Consider the following 14,466-nt stretch of genomic DNA (forward strand, 5'->3'; position numbering starts at 1 on the left):
GTCAGGGATGAAGGTGTGGCGTCACCACTTGACAGCTCACCTTACAAACTGACCACAGACACTTTACTGAGCTCTGTCTGACAGTAAAAATACTTTAAAAACTATGTTCAATACAACCTTTAAGAGGATTACAGTGTTCCTATTGTTACGAATATATCAAAAGTCTTGTGTAATTTAAGTTATTAGAGGAGAGTGAGCACTACTAAGACCCAACGAAGTTTAACCCACGGTCCATGTCTATGTACTCTTTCAATGCATATGCCCTGATAGATAATGATGGACTTTTTCTGGACCCAAAACAAACATAACTGGAAGGTCATTTGTTTTTATTTGTGCTAAATTTCTATGCTGGTATATTTACATGTCCAATTCCAAAAGATATAATGTAAATACTGTCGAATGAGTTTATTCTAATTTGGTATAGGCGTATTTTGTTCATTGTTCTGGCTTGAAGTCTAAGGACAGGAGTGAGTATTTAAAACGTTATTATGTTAAGTTATTTGATGATGAGAATGGGGGTGGGATTAAATAAGTTTTTTCTTCTTCCCACTCCTTTTTGAGTGTAGATGAATGTTTTTTTGAATTTTGAATTTGCATGTATTCTCTAAATGCTTGGACTAGACAAATAAAATGAAAAAACTCAAAAGAGATGTAATTTAAAAAAAAAAACAAAAAACAACAAAACAGTGTTCAACTTCCAGCCACTGAAGAAGCTGTAACTCCCTGGAAGCCAATGACTACCTTTTAATTAGGGGCTGTGCAAATATACATACTTTCTGGCTTTGAGATTTCTACAATATAGTGACTATATTGGGACTGAGTAAATCTTTGGGCTCTGCATTGAACAACTGCAAATACAAAACAAAATACTTATTTCAATCTTAGTGTGGCTGATAGAAAATAAATGCAATAGACATGAATTAAGCAGGACGCCCCATCTATAGCGGTACTGATGACATTACTGTAACTGAATGAATTAGCTTCTTCATGACGGTTTTGGAAATTAAATTCATATATTTCAGTAACAGCCATCTTGATTTTAGCATTTTTTGAGTTTTAGTCTTATACCTCATGTTCTTTTTTGAGTTCTTAAATAAGCTGTTAAAACCTCTAAATAAATTACTGAGTAAAATACTGCTATTATGTGATAAAAGTGAAAATTATCAGCAACAACAAAGTAAAAAATAACTCAACTTCTGCTGTATTTTCTCGTTTTCTGTTTTTTTTAAAAATTCGTTTCATTCGTTGTCTGATGTTGAAAGTCTCTTATGGCATTAAGTTGAGTGTTAGTTTAATGCAAAACATGAGATTTTTTTTGTCAGTCTTGCCATAGAGGAGAGCACAGAGGTCAGTTTTTTCCACTAATGGACCAGAATGTATTACCGATACAAATTAGTGTGGGTTTTTTTTCTGATTTACTGTAACCACCTACACATAAAACCCACAGCTGAATGTAAATGAGTGAAATTAGAAGCTGTTTCTTTGAGCAGAATGTATTCCTCTGTCAGTACAGAAATTGGCCATTAAAAGCGAAAACAACACAAACAACTTGCATTACAGATGGAAAAAGTTAAATCAGCTTAATGAAATCCCGCTGTGTTGATTAGAGGCACTTGATACTGTTGAAATAAACTATAGGAGGAGGAATAAAATAAAAGCAATAGGATTTTGGTCAAATAAAGTTTACAAGGTGTCAGTTTTTTTCTTAAAATGATGCAGCTAAAATAGAAATATAATAGGGACTGACCATGTTTCAGGTGGAATGGATTTTTCATCATGCAATTGGGACAGGAGAAAAGCATGAATGGTAATAATAGGTAGGTATGCATAAAATTACACCGCTAATTTGAATTTTATTAATAAATAATATTAAATGTAACTGAAAATCAGTTTCGTTGCTGGAAGTAAAACAACATAGGAACAGGGCGGGACAGAGATTGATCTTTCAGGATTGGTTTGCAACAGGAGTATTTTTGTGAGAGTGGCACAGGAGTTAAAATTCACTCTTTGATTGATTGATTGATGTATTTATTTTGGATATGAATGTCACAACAGAAGAAAAATACATAAACAAAACATTTAAACATATGATATAAGACATATAATATGTATTCCAAAAGGAGTGAGAAGAAGCATAATGTATAAATTCCCACCCCTTCTCCTTAAATGATTACAAACAATAATAAACTTCCCAGTACATATCTATATATAATGTGCCTGATACTTATTAATTAATTTTGTTTCTGGTTTTATATTATTATGAATAAATACTGTCATTTTGTAAAATATATACTCTTGTGTCCTCATATTGTACTGTCTGGATCACCTTATTCCATTTATTCCTCTTTATAGGTTTTTACTGGGGAGACTCCATACATAGCCAGTGTCATATATTATATTAATTGTAAAATCCCATCCTTAGGCACTTGTTATTTTTGATATTTATAAATAACTCAACCTAACTTGACATTTTTCAGGCCATCTTTGAGATCATCACCTCAGAGCATTCGTACCTCCACAGTCTGGGTATCCTGGTGCGTCACTTCCAGAGCAGCGACGCTCTGAGGAGAACGATGACAGCCACAGAGCATCACCACCTATTCTCCAACATTTCTGTCATTCACCAAGTCAGCAAACGGTGAGCGACACACACATTCCTACAGTCTAATGCTACCATTCCCAGTGGGGGAGGGGGTATACACCCACATGCATATGTTAAGAAGGAAAAGCAACCAAATAGGATTAAAAGCTGACGTCATGCTGAACTGTAATAAAAGTACAATAACTAGTTGACCATTGTAAATGAGTGTAAGCCATTTTAATAACACATGCTGCAGCTGAGAGCACAGAAAGCAGAGAGAGGCTAAACAGCTATACAATAAATAATAAAAATGGTGAAAAAAAAATTGATTTTTAAAGACAAAAATACTAATGGAATGATAGACGCTTAAGGATTATCATAACTTTTACTTTCTAGTTCATATGAGCTGACTTTATCAGGATGGTTAAGAGGTCCTTGGGCTTATCCGACTGCCTTCTGAAGGTAAACAAGACAAGAAAGGCTGGGAACTAATGTGTATGAGAGGGTGAAGTAAACATAGTTATGAAGGAGAATCACCATCTGGTACAAAAAATAGATTAGTCAGATTGTTTTGTTTTGTTTTGTTCGTCTGCACATCTGCTGTGCACGTTTTGTGTTTTGTGCACTTTGTATCCTCGCTGAGACGTTTGGTTTCAGGCTCATTTAATGTTCGAAACAGAGTATTTGCCCTTAGCATGTCTTTACTATCCGGTCGGCTCCATCAACATGTTAAAACACGCTACTCAAACTGGTTCTGCTGCCTCTCCTGCTTCCAGAGGTATTCCCGGGCTTTAACATGATAACGTACTCAAGAGCAGATTATGTTGTTGACTAGTGAATTTTATATGAAAATAGCTAAACGAGAAATGCAGCTTCCCCCACACTTTGATCATCCTGTCGGGTGGTTTCAGGAGAAACTGGTGCAACACAAGAAGGCAGAATGCGTGTCGGAATACTTTAGAGTATACATTTGTGCTTTGGGGTTGGGCCGTTGTTTAAGTCTCACTTTACTGCTTTTTGTCAGAAAGGCTTTGTTAAAGGGAGGGGCAACAGGTTATCCATATCGCTCACATTCAACAGGACAATACTCGCTTTAGGTGTTATCTTTGTAGTTTTTGTGGATATCAGATACACAAAAGAAATGAATGTACAGTAAATGACTAATGCATACAGTTCATATAGTATCAGTAAATAACTTTATAAGAAGAACTTTATAATAAACTCCTGGAGGATTCTGTTGGGTTTCTGTAAATTGGCTTGAGCTTCTGGTTCCAGTCGGTTCTGTATGTAAAGTGTCCTGAGATGACTTTTGTTGGGATTTGGCGCTATATAAATCAAATTTGATAAGATTTGTTTTCCCAATAACCCCTTCAGTTCACATACGGGTCAAAACACGGTATTCAAAGTCTCTCTGACAGGACATTTTAGAGACAATTTGACAGATTAGCGTTGCTAAATGACCCACATTTTTACTTTTAAATTCATTTTTGCTTTAGTTGGACCATAAGGGATTATCCAAAACAAGGAGCTACTTTATATTGAAATAAATGTTGGAATTGCAATCAATTAAAGTTCGCTCTCTGATGGGACATTACTGTGTTTTGACCCATACAAACCCAGTGTATGTAACAAACTATTTAAAGATTCAAGAAGAGGAAATTTCACAATATATGATGCTGTAAATCATCACCTTAAAACACTTAGCAGTCCCTGTCTCTTCCTTTCTTGCATTTTAACTAATTTTAAATAAATTATTTGGTACAGCGTCTTAAAGAAGTCCATTTCATGGCACACATCCCCAATAACACCTTTGTAATAAAAAAAGGTGTGTGATTGTGAGATTGTTCTAAAGTGTGAGTCAGTTTTTAGAAAATACAGTCTTTTATTTCTAACATTTTCTTAATAAATTAGTCTTGACAGGGTGGTGGATTACTTGACAGTCACACAAAACCTTAACCTTTAAAGCTGCCAGTTACTTGTCAGTTGAATTTCACTTAATACCTGAAGAACGACTGTATTGAACATTGTCTTTGGCTCATATATAAGTGATAATTTATGCCAAATGCGCAAGTAAACAGCTAAAAACTATTCCTCCAGTTCATTGCTGACATCAATCGTATGTGTGTGGTAAGTGTTTGTATAGTTTTGATTGTTGCTCTGTGATGGTGAGTTAAAGACAGGTTATTGTCAGCACAGCTGCAACTGATTGGTTGATTATTTCACAGTCAATGTCAACTAATCAGTTTGATAACTGTTTATAGTTATTGTTATAATTAGTATTATTGTGTATTATTATGGTCTATGAAAAGGTGTTCATCTAAGATAGGGTTGGACCAAATGAAACTAAAAAGGTTAAAAGTTCAGAGGCGTGTTGGAGTTGAAACATGTTTGCATATCCATGAAATAAAGGATTTACATTTTCATAATTAGTGCCTCTGATGCCTTTGACTGTTACAGCCCCATTTTTTGATATTGCACATATTTGGGACACCTGCTCTAAATTATTTGGACATTAGTCATTCAGCCATTTTTAGATACAATCAGTTTTTGGTCTGTAAAAGAAAGAAAAATGTCAATATCTGTTTTACAAAGCTTAAAATGACATCCTCAAATGTTTTATTTGGTGAAAATCAACCAGAAACTAGTCAAATATAAGAAGATGGAATTAGAAGATGTGATTTTTTTTTCTTACAAATTATACAAACATTGAAGTTGTCAATAATTGTTGAAATATTGGTAATTTACTAGATGAGAAATTGTTTTATTAATAAATGGTTGAAGTTCTAAATGGATATACAACTAGAAGCACTCGGAGAGCGCAGACCTCCGCCAAGGCTGATCAGTGGCCCCCCCTGTGGGCCCCCCCCACGCCAAGGAGGTTATGTTTTTGCAAGGGTTTGTTTGTTTGTTTGTCTGTCTGTTTGTCTGTCCGTTAGTGTGTAACATAACTCAAAAAGTTATGGACAGATTTTGATGAAATTTTCAGGGTTTGTTGGAAATGGGCCCCCCCGTGGGCCCCCCCACCCCCGATCACCACCAAAATTTAATCATTTCTTCCTTATCCCATTTCCAACAAACCCTGAAAATTTCATCAAAATCTGTCCGTAACTTTTTGAGTTATGTTGCACACTAACGGACAGACAAACAAACAAACCCTGGCAAAAACATAACCTCCTTGGCGGAGGTAATCACAGAATCATTATTTCTTGCCTTTTGTGTGAACTTTATGGATAAAATTTATTGGAACACATCAAAACTTGCAGCTTGTAGGACTTCCCATCCTCAATTATCTGAAGTATTATGATAAAAATGTTCATGTCTACTAATATTGTAAAACATCTCCATTTACCAGAACAAATAAGCCACACAATACGACTGCAGAAAGAATTGGGTGAAGAACGCTGGGAAAAACACCACGTTTACATAACCTGTGAGACAAATTTGTAAACCATTACATGTAAAAATTGTTTTGTTTGTCCAAACAATGCAATTTTTGTAACCCCTTGACCTCATGATCTGTTTGTTCTGTTTTTTTGTTTTTCTATCTGTAAAAAAAAATATTAATAAATAGAATTTTTAAAAAAATGTTCATATCAGTTGTTGTCAACAGTTATCACAATAAAAGTCAAATCAATATTTAATTTAAGTTTAAGTGCTGAGTTTTCTTTCTGGGTGGGGTTGAAGAAACCAGATGGACTAATATTTCAGAAATCTAGAGGCAGAGCATTAAAAACAATTATAATGAGAAAAACAGTGCGCAAAATTAAGCAAATGCAATCTCTAGATGACAGTGGAAACAAAATTAACATGAAGTTTAAATAAAATGTTTACCACACTGAGACTCATCACCACATATATTATTTCCTCACATTTGTCCTTTTTGCTTTGTAGTCCGGTCCCTGTTGGTAATGAAACACCTGAATTTAATGCGTCCCAATATTGTTGTCCATGTAGTGTAATGTGTGTGCTAAACCAAGCACATTTTCAACTCTGATAGACAATAAAAACGTGTTCTGCTCTGAACTGTTGCATTAATCTATCCTGTGGGTCACATGTGTGTATCCCTCCTCTGCTCAGGTATAATCAGAATAAAAACACCATCCTCTCTTCCCTTCACTAACCTCCCCCTCTCTCTCTATTTTCAGGTTTTTTGAGGACCTGGAACGGCGTCACTATGACAACCCGGTTATCCGAGACATTAGCGATATTGTGCAAAATCACGCTTCCCACCACTTTGAACCGTACATTGTTTACTGCTCCAACGAGACCTTCCAGCAGAGGACGCTGCAGAAGCTGCTGTAAGACACCAAAAATGACTCATGATTTTAATCAGGAAAAAAGCTTCGAACGTCTCATCCCTTTTTTTGGCTTTTTAGGACCAGTAATGTTGCATTTAAGGAGGCGTTGAAGCAGATTGAGTCGAGCAGTGAATGTGGAGGCCTCCCCATGATCTCCTTCCTCATCCTCCCCATGCAGAGAGTCACCAGGCTTCCACTGCTGCTGGATGTCAGTTCAACACAATCGAATTATGTGCAATGTTTGTTTTCAGAGCTAAAGAACACACAAGACATATTTTTCCTGTCAAACAAGTTTAATTTCAGTAACTGGAAAAGGCACATTAGCTGCAAAATCATATTTACCAAGAGAACAATAAAGACTGCTTGAAGTGTAGTATATTGCACATCTGAATATATGCGCTTACACAAATAACATTAAGCGCTAACTCATTTACGAACTCCACATTAAATCTGATTAACTCTAGGGATGTACAGAAGGTTGTTTCGCTTCCTGCGGTAAATTAAATATTGTTTTTCCGCACAGACGATCTGCCAGAAAACTGCAGATAAAACAGCAGAGTACTTTGCTGCAGTCTGGGCTCTGCACGCCATGAGTAAGGTAGAGAATCCTCTGTTTTATAGTCCCGCTTTTGACACTTCAGAATGAACGTCTCGATTATCAGTGTCGTCATCCAAATGATTGTCTCAACAGCTGGTCACAAGCTGCAACGACGGAGCGAGGCGGATGGAGAGGACGGAGCAGATGTACACCATCCAGAAACAGATGGATTTTGGTAAAATTAAGGTAACAGACAGGCACATGGTTTAAGGGTTAGTTTGATGTGGAGTTGTATGAGGTACATGGACCCCAGTTTAGAGAAATAGGCAGGACACAGGAAGCAGAAAAAAAGGATCACTTTAAATGTGCATTATATTTACAATATTTTCATTATACTCAATTTTATTCATTTATTTTTAATTTAACCTTTATTTAACCAGGAAAAAAGATCCTATTGAGATTAAGAACTTCTTTTCCAAGGGAGTCCTGGCCAAGAGGCAGCATGAAATACAACATACAGTTACAACATACAATAATTTACAGGACAAGTCAAACTATGAAAAACAAGTGCAAGTCATTACAAGTTATTCTCTAGCACTTCGAGTTTGGATTTAAAAGCATTCAAGGACATCAGTTCAGTCAGTTTACACTCTTTTAGCAACATATTCCATGTGCAAGGAGCCGAGTAGACAAATGCCCTTTTACTCAGCTCAGTGCCACCAGACTACCAAAATAAAGCAGTAATTTTACCTCGAGTCATTCTGGACATATTGTTTTTTTTTAATAATCTTTTTATTAGGACACATTTTCAGTACACGCATCCTCTCAGCACAGGTACAAGCATATGTCCAATTTTCCAGTTTTCCAAAAAAAAAAAACAAACAAAAAAAAAACAACTAACAACAAATAAAAATTTGAACTAAAAAAAATAAATACATTTTTTTAAAAAAGGGAGAAAAGTAATGCCCCACACCCCACCCACACTGGTCCACATTCACTTAATTATGGGTGTTATAGCTAGTCTATTCTGCTATGGACATATTCTTTTTAATAGCTTCTAAAAAAGTGTTGTGGTGGTCCGCCCTTATAATAAGATAAGATAATAATAAGATGTTAGGACTAATAGAAGGCTTTGAGGCCTGGTATGTGTTAAAAAGTTACATTATCAAGACTGTGGAATGATGTTGTTACGCAAATGTTTACCGCTTTACCATGTCAGTAAGCTAGCCTTTAGTATCAATTCACCCATCATCCTTTGCTCCTGCAGCTCCACCACTTTGTCCAAGTAAAGTCACTTCTGTTTCCAATAAGTCAAGATGATAACAAGCAAAACATAAACTCCTGGCTTCAAAATGTCAGTCCAGAAACCAATGACAGCCATGGTAGTAGCTCTGTCAGATCCTTATATACAGTCTGTGGTTTAAATACCAGAGTGGCACAATGACACAAACAAACTAACCCACTGAGGCAGTGGTAGACCAGCGATCCTTCTGAGGTCAAATTAAGTAGCTAAAATATGTCATGCTGCTGTCTCCATCCACAGCAGAATATAGCTCAGTATCTATGTCAATACTCCTGACCGCATCCTACTGTGGGTAAAACACTGACTCTGGATAAGTACAACTAACTATTAAACAAACTGACTTTAAAAAACTGAACTGTTAAATTGTAAAGAACACAGTCTGTTTAAGCATCATTAAAGGTAAATGTATAGACCAGGGGCGTCAAACTCATTCTAGTTCAGGGCCACATGCAGCCCAATATGATCTCAAGTGATCCAAACCAGTACAATAATAGCATAATAAAGTAGAAATAATGTCAACTACAAACTTTTCTGTTTGTGTTAGTACAAAAAAGTAAAATTACATTATGATAATGTACACACCAGCTGAACAACCTGTAATAGTAGTTTGATTTTCATGTAATTTTACTTTTATTATGAATTATGATGATAATATTTTGTGGCTTAGACTCACTGGAGATCAAATTAAAGGGTGTCAAACTAAAATGACTACATCCTTGATTGTTAATATCTTCAGTGTCATTTTTGCATTTCACCAATTCATACCATGGGCCAGATTGGACTGTTTGGTGGGCCACCCCTGGTATAAACAATGCTGTTTATATTATAAGGACAAAAACCTTTTACTTACAAATTCAGACACAGCCCTAACAGAGAATTAACAGAGTGGACATGTAGAGTGATAACTGTTGTGTTCCCACAGCCGTTTCCACTGGTGTCGTCATCACGGTGGCTGAAAAAGCGTGGAGAGTTGGCAGTCTGCACGGAGGAGCTCAGCATCTGGAGGGCGTTCAGCACCAGGAGCTACTACCTGTTTTTGTTCAATGACGTACTGATCGTCACCAAGAAGAAGAGGTCAGTGGGCGCACTTGTTTAAGCAGTAACTGGTATTACGACACAGAGGAAACAGAGCAGGAAGCTGGTTTTAACAGCTATTTTCGATGTAATGTGGCTTCTTTAACCAGTTAAATCGCTTAGCACACAGTTTGCTACAGTTCCCTTCAAACCTTAAGAGAAATCTGGTGTCATGATTTACCATACCATACCTGTTATATAATCTACTGATAAAGAACATCAAACACATGAATGTCAAGTAACAAGTGAGTGTACTTTCCTCACCTCCTCATAACGAACTGGCACTATGAATTCATCCTGAACTAGAAAAGGTCCCCCTGATCACCACCAAAATTTAATCATTTGTTCCTTTTGCCAGTATCAACATTCCCTAAAAATGTCATCACCCCCCACCCCCAATCACCACCAAAATGTAATCATTTGTTCCTTGTGCCAGTGTCAGCATTTTCTGAAAATTTCATCAAAATCCTTCCATAGCTTTTTGAGTTATCTTGCTAACAGACAGACAGACAGACAAACAAAAATCTGCCTCCCCACCCCCTCCAAAATTTAATCCTTTGTTCCTTCTACCAGTAGCAACATTTCCTGAAAATTTCGTGAAAATCCGTCCATAACTTTTTGACTTATGTTGCTAACAGACAAACCCCGATGAAAACATAACCTCCGCCGTTCCTTGGCGGAGATAAAAATGCGACACATCCTCACACCTTAACAACAGAATGACCAACATCAGTCACTCCAAAAATAACAAAAATGCACAAAATTACCAAACACAAAAAACAGCTAATAGCATTAAAAAAAACAGCATAACAGAGGCATTTATGTTATATGTATCAAGTTTCTCACTATTAACCCAGTTTATATCAGGTTAAATTGTATTGAACTCCACATACCTGATGTCCAAAACATGAAAATGCACAAGTTTATCAGATCTCTGCTCTCTCCCAACATTTAGCACAATTCAGATTATTTTTACTGATTTATTTGAAAATCAATATGTAAAGTCACAGAGTCACAATTGCATTTTCAGGTCACAGAATGGAGGCTGACAAGAATAGTAAAAACAAAGAATGATCTTCTGTTTTGATTAGGAAAATGAACGCACTCTGCCAGTTGGCAATCCAACAAAATCTACCTTTGGGAAATGCCGAATGTTACTGGGCATCTGTTGGTTTGGTGCAGTGTTTATAAGACGAATTCATGAACATTTGGTCAGATTTCTGAGAACTTTATAGTTATTTCCAGATGATTCAACGCTCATGACACACAGAGAGAGAAGAGGAAAGCAGGGGGACACAGGAGGAGAGAGCATGGATATAGTGCGTGAATACTTGAGATTCTTCTAAATCTTGCATTCAGCATGTCAGCTCAACAGACTGCAGTTTTCTGTTTTGAGTTAGGGAGAAACCAAACAATGTGAGCTCAGAGTGAGGAGTTACCCACAAGACTGGAGTCATTTCCAAGCCTGTAAAGTAACACTGTGACCCAGTCATTGGTGAGCATATTTAGGAAATGTTATTAACCAGAAGTTAAGGAATGTGCTTTGAATGTATCTTCTATGTCATATAATGTCTCCTGTATGTGTGGATGTTTCTGACGCTGTAAACTGAAGTAGGAGGATGTTGTTTTGCTGTCCAGTGAGGAGAGCTTCGTGGTGATGGACTATGCCACTTTGGAGAATGTGGAGGTGGAGGTGGTGGAGGAAGCGGAGGGAAAGGCATCACCGCCGGCCAGAAGCAGCTCCAGTCATTTTCTGTCCTTCAGACTGTTGATGAGCAGGAACAGCGAAGGCAGATCAGAGCACATTTCTCTGGTGGCTGATTCCAGGTACTGATGCTCTTTATCACACGACTGTATGTGTGAAGAAGGCGACGGAATACACAGGTTTATCTTAAAGGTTCAGGGTGTGATATTTAATGGCATCTAGTAATGAAAACCCACCTCAACACTGGTTTCCAGACACTTCCAGTCCACTCAGAGCTACTGTAGAAACATGGTGGAATGGCCGTGTTCTCTCTTTAGATAAACGGCTCATTCAAAGGTAACAATTATATAATAGTTTCCTTTCAGCCTTATTCTACACTAATTATTGTTAGTTCATATTGTATTTCTGCACTTAGACCCAGCTAAATCCCCCTAATCTTAATAAAATCTGACATTCAAATGCAAAGATTATAGAGTCTTGGTAATCAACAGAATTAAGTTGATGATACACATTAAGAAGTTAGTGTCTGTTTTACACTTGTAGCAGCACAAATTTTTAACAAATACACTTATTCTATCACCTTATATATTTTGTATCTATACCAAAACTGAAGTCATGCCATGTAATCAATTAAACATTTGCATTGTATGTACGTTTTAGAGGAAGCTCGTGTGATTTTTAGTCCACATTTAGGTGTTTTTTTTAAGACATCTTTTATTCTTTTATCTAGAATGTTACAAAAAAAATTGGAAAAAAAGTGTAACTCAACCCATGCTTTTTTCTTTTTCTTCCCCTTCACTTTCTTTTTTATTTTATCATTACAGTTACCTAACTCCTACTGCTGCAAAGGAATGGGGTTTATAATGTGTCATCAGTGCCATTTACTCTGCCTTTTTTTCCTTCTCATCTTTGGAAATAATCAAGAGTGCATTTATGTGTGTCAGTCAGAGACCTTCTCTGATGCTTTGCGTCTGGCTCCCTCTACTGGCTGAGTTCTTGGTTGCAAACATGAAATATTGATATTATTGCAAACAGACTTCTGTACTGTCTCCATTTCCCAAAGGGTGGACCGGGCTCGTTGGATCGTGGCTCTGACAGAACATAAGCAGGAAGGTGTCTTCACATGTAAAGATGGTGAGTGACGCTGTTTTATTTGTAAGACTTTAACCTGTATTTTCAGAGTGTGGATCCTAAAAAAAGCCAGCCGGTGAAAAGTCAGGCCCCATTATCTTTCATGTGTGAATTAATTTGTCATGAAAGGGTTTAACACTTGAGTAATGCAACATGCCGTGCAGAAAACAGATGGTATGCATGTCTTTTCCAATTCAAATGAGTCTGTGACCATTTAAAATGCAAACTTGCATCCGCAGCTGCATTTTTTTTTTTTTACTTGTCTTGATAACTATGAAACCTCATGGCTTTGAAATGAAAACACAATAAGGTCATGGGTTTGCAGTATTGTTTAGATGTGAGTTATGCTTGGATTTCAAGTCAAAATACAATTAATGCCAAAAGCTTGAGGAAAAAAATCAACCCTCAAGTGTCAACACTTTCCTCCATGCAATTACACTGTACAGAAAACAGATGTGTTTAATCCCACAACTTTATTTCAGACCTGCCTTTAATATGTGCAGAGAAAAAGTCAAGCAAGGACGCATGTGAGAAAGACTGACTCGAAAGAAAGCAGCGACCCGGACTGACCTTGTTCGTAAAAATAAATGCTCTTTTTTGCCTCACAGTGGTGAGGGAAGTAAACACATCTTTAGTAGCAATACCACTGTGTAAAAATACTAGTATAACTGAAATGTCCTGCACTCAAAACCTACAGGTATGAACAATAAAATATGAACTACCAAAAATAGAGCAGAATGGATTGATTTTAAAATTATCTGTATTATGAATCATAATTATTCTGCCTTTTTCGACTGTTAAAGTGTCGTAATATACGTAAATAGACCATATGGTTTATTTTATACTAGCTATATGAATTTGAGTAACCCATGTTAAGTACAGCGCTAGAATAAAATGTACTTAGATTGTTGAGTGAGATCACTTATATGTGCCATTCCAGGAAACTACTGCATGTATTTTGTTTTACTATTCTCTATGATGGAGGTAAATGGACGTAACATCTATCATTTTAACAAAATATATATACCGTCTGTAATGTACATGGATGTTTTTTGTATAATAGACCATTAAGATGTACTTCACTGTATGACAGGAGTGTTAAACTCATTTTAGTTCAGGAGTCACATACAGCCCAATTTAATCTCAAGCAGGCCGGACTTGTAAAATAATAGCATAGTAACCTAGAACTAATTTTTTTTGTTTTAGTGGAAAAAACAAGTGCAAAAAAACTCAAAACAATATTATGCCTCAGTTCCTTATTTACACATGTGGATCTACAAAGGCACAAAACATTTAGTAAGAGGCAGAATATTGTTACAATTGTACTGATTTTATTTAAGAGACTTCAGGTCGTACATGGTTGTTTAGATTATTCGCATTTTTCTGAAAGGATACTTTGTCAATGTAAACATTTTTATGATGGAATTTGACTTTTTTCACACTAAAACAGAGAATTTTGGAGTTGTCATTATTCTATTATTTTACCGGTCAAATCCACAGGATATCAAATTGAGTTATATGTGGCCCCTGAACTAAAATGGTCCAAATTGGACCCTTTGGCAGGCCAGTTTTGGTCCTCAGGCCACATGTTTGACACTTTCACTGTATGAGATGCAGATAAGTGACTTGTTGGAATGTGTTTCAGGTCTTCCACAGTACGAGGCCACTAAAGCCTACATGCCAAAGGAGCCAGATGAGCTGGGACTACAACAGGCCGAACTAGTCATCGTTCTATGTAAAGAAGATGGTGAGGCTCGCTCTGTTTATTCATTTACTGTAATACATTATTAAACTTAGACTCCTACTCACAAACACTCCCCAGTGATTACAGGCGAA

The 14,466-nt window shown here is 36.6% G+C and overlaps 1 protein-coding gene across 2 annotated transcripts in view; it reads left to right on the plus strand.

The window, feature by feature from the left end:
* arhgef16 (Rho guanine nucleotide exchange factor (GEF) 16) overlaps window positions 1–14,466 on the plus strand; it is a 29,378-nt gene that overhangs the window by 13,923 nt on the left and 989 nt on the right. For both annotated transcript variants that reach the window (XM_030138767.1, XM_030138768.1), the window contains exons 6-14: window positions 2,478–2,638; window positions 6,727–6,879; window positions 6,958–7,087; window positions 7,403–7,477; window positions 7,571–7,663; window positions 9,643–9,794; window positions 11,433–11,621; window positions 12,563–12,633; window positions 14,276–14,377. In XM_030138767.1, coding sequence (XP_029994627.1) covers window positions 2,478–2,638; window positions 6,727–6,879; window positions 6,958–7,087; window positions 7,403–7,477; window positions 7,571–7,663; window positions 9,643–9,794; window positions 11,433–11,621; window positions 12,563–12,633; window positions 14,276–14,377 — 1,126 coding nt within the window. The remainder of the gene's footprint in view (window positions 1–2,477; window positions 2,639–6,726; window positions 6,880–6,957; window positions 7,088–7,402; window positions 7,478–7,570; window positions 7,664–9,642; window positions 9,795–11,432; window positions 11,622–12,562; window positions 12,634–14,275; window positions 14,378–14,466) is intronic.

Source organism: Sphaeramia orbicularis, chromosome 7 (assembly GCF_902148855.1).
Source record: "Sphaeramia orbicularis chromosome 7, fSphaOr1.1, whole genome shotgun sequence".
Lineage (NCBI taxonomy): Eukaryota > Metazoa > Chordata > Actinopteri > Kurtiformes > Apogonidae > Sphaeramia > Sphaeramia orbicularis.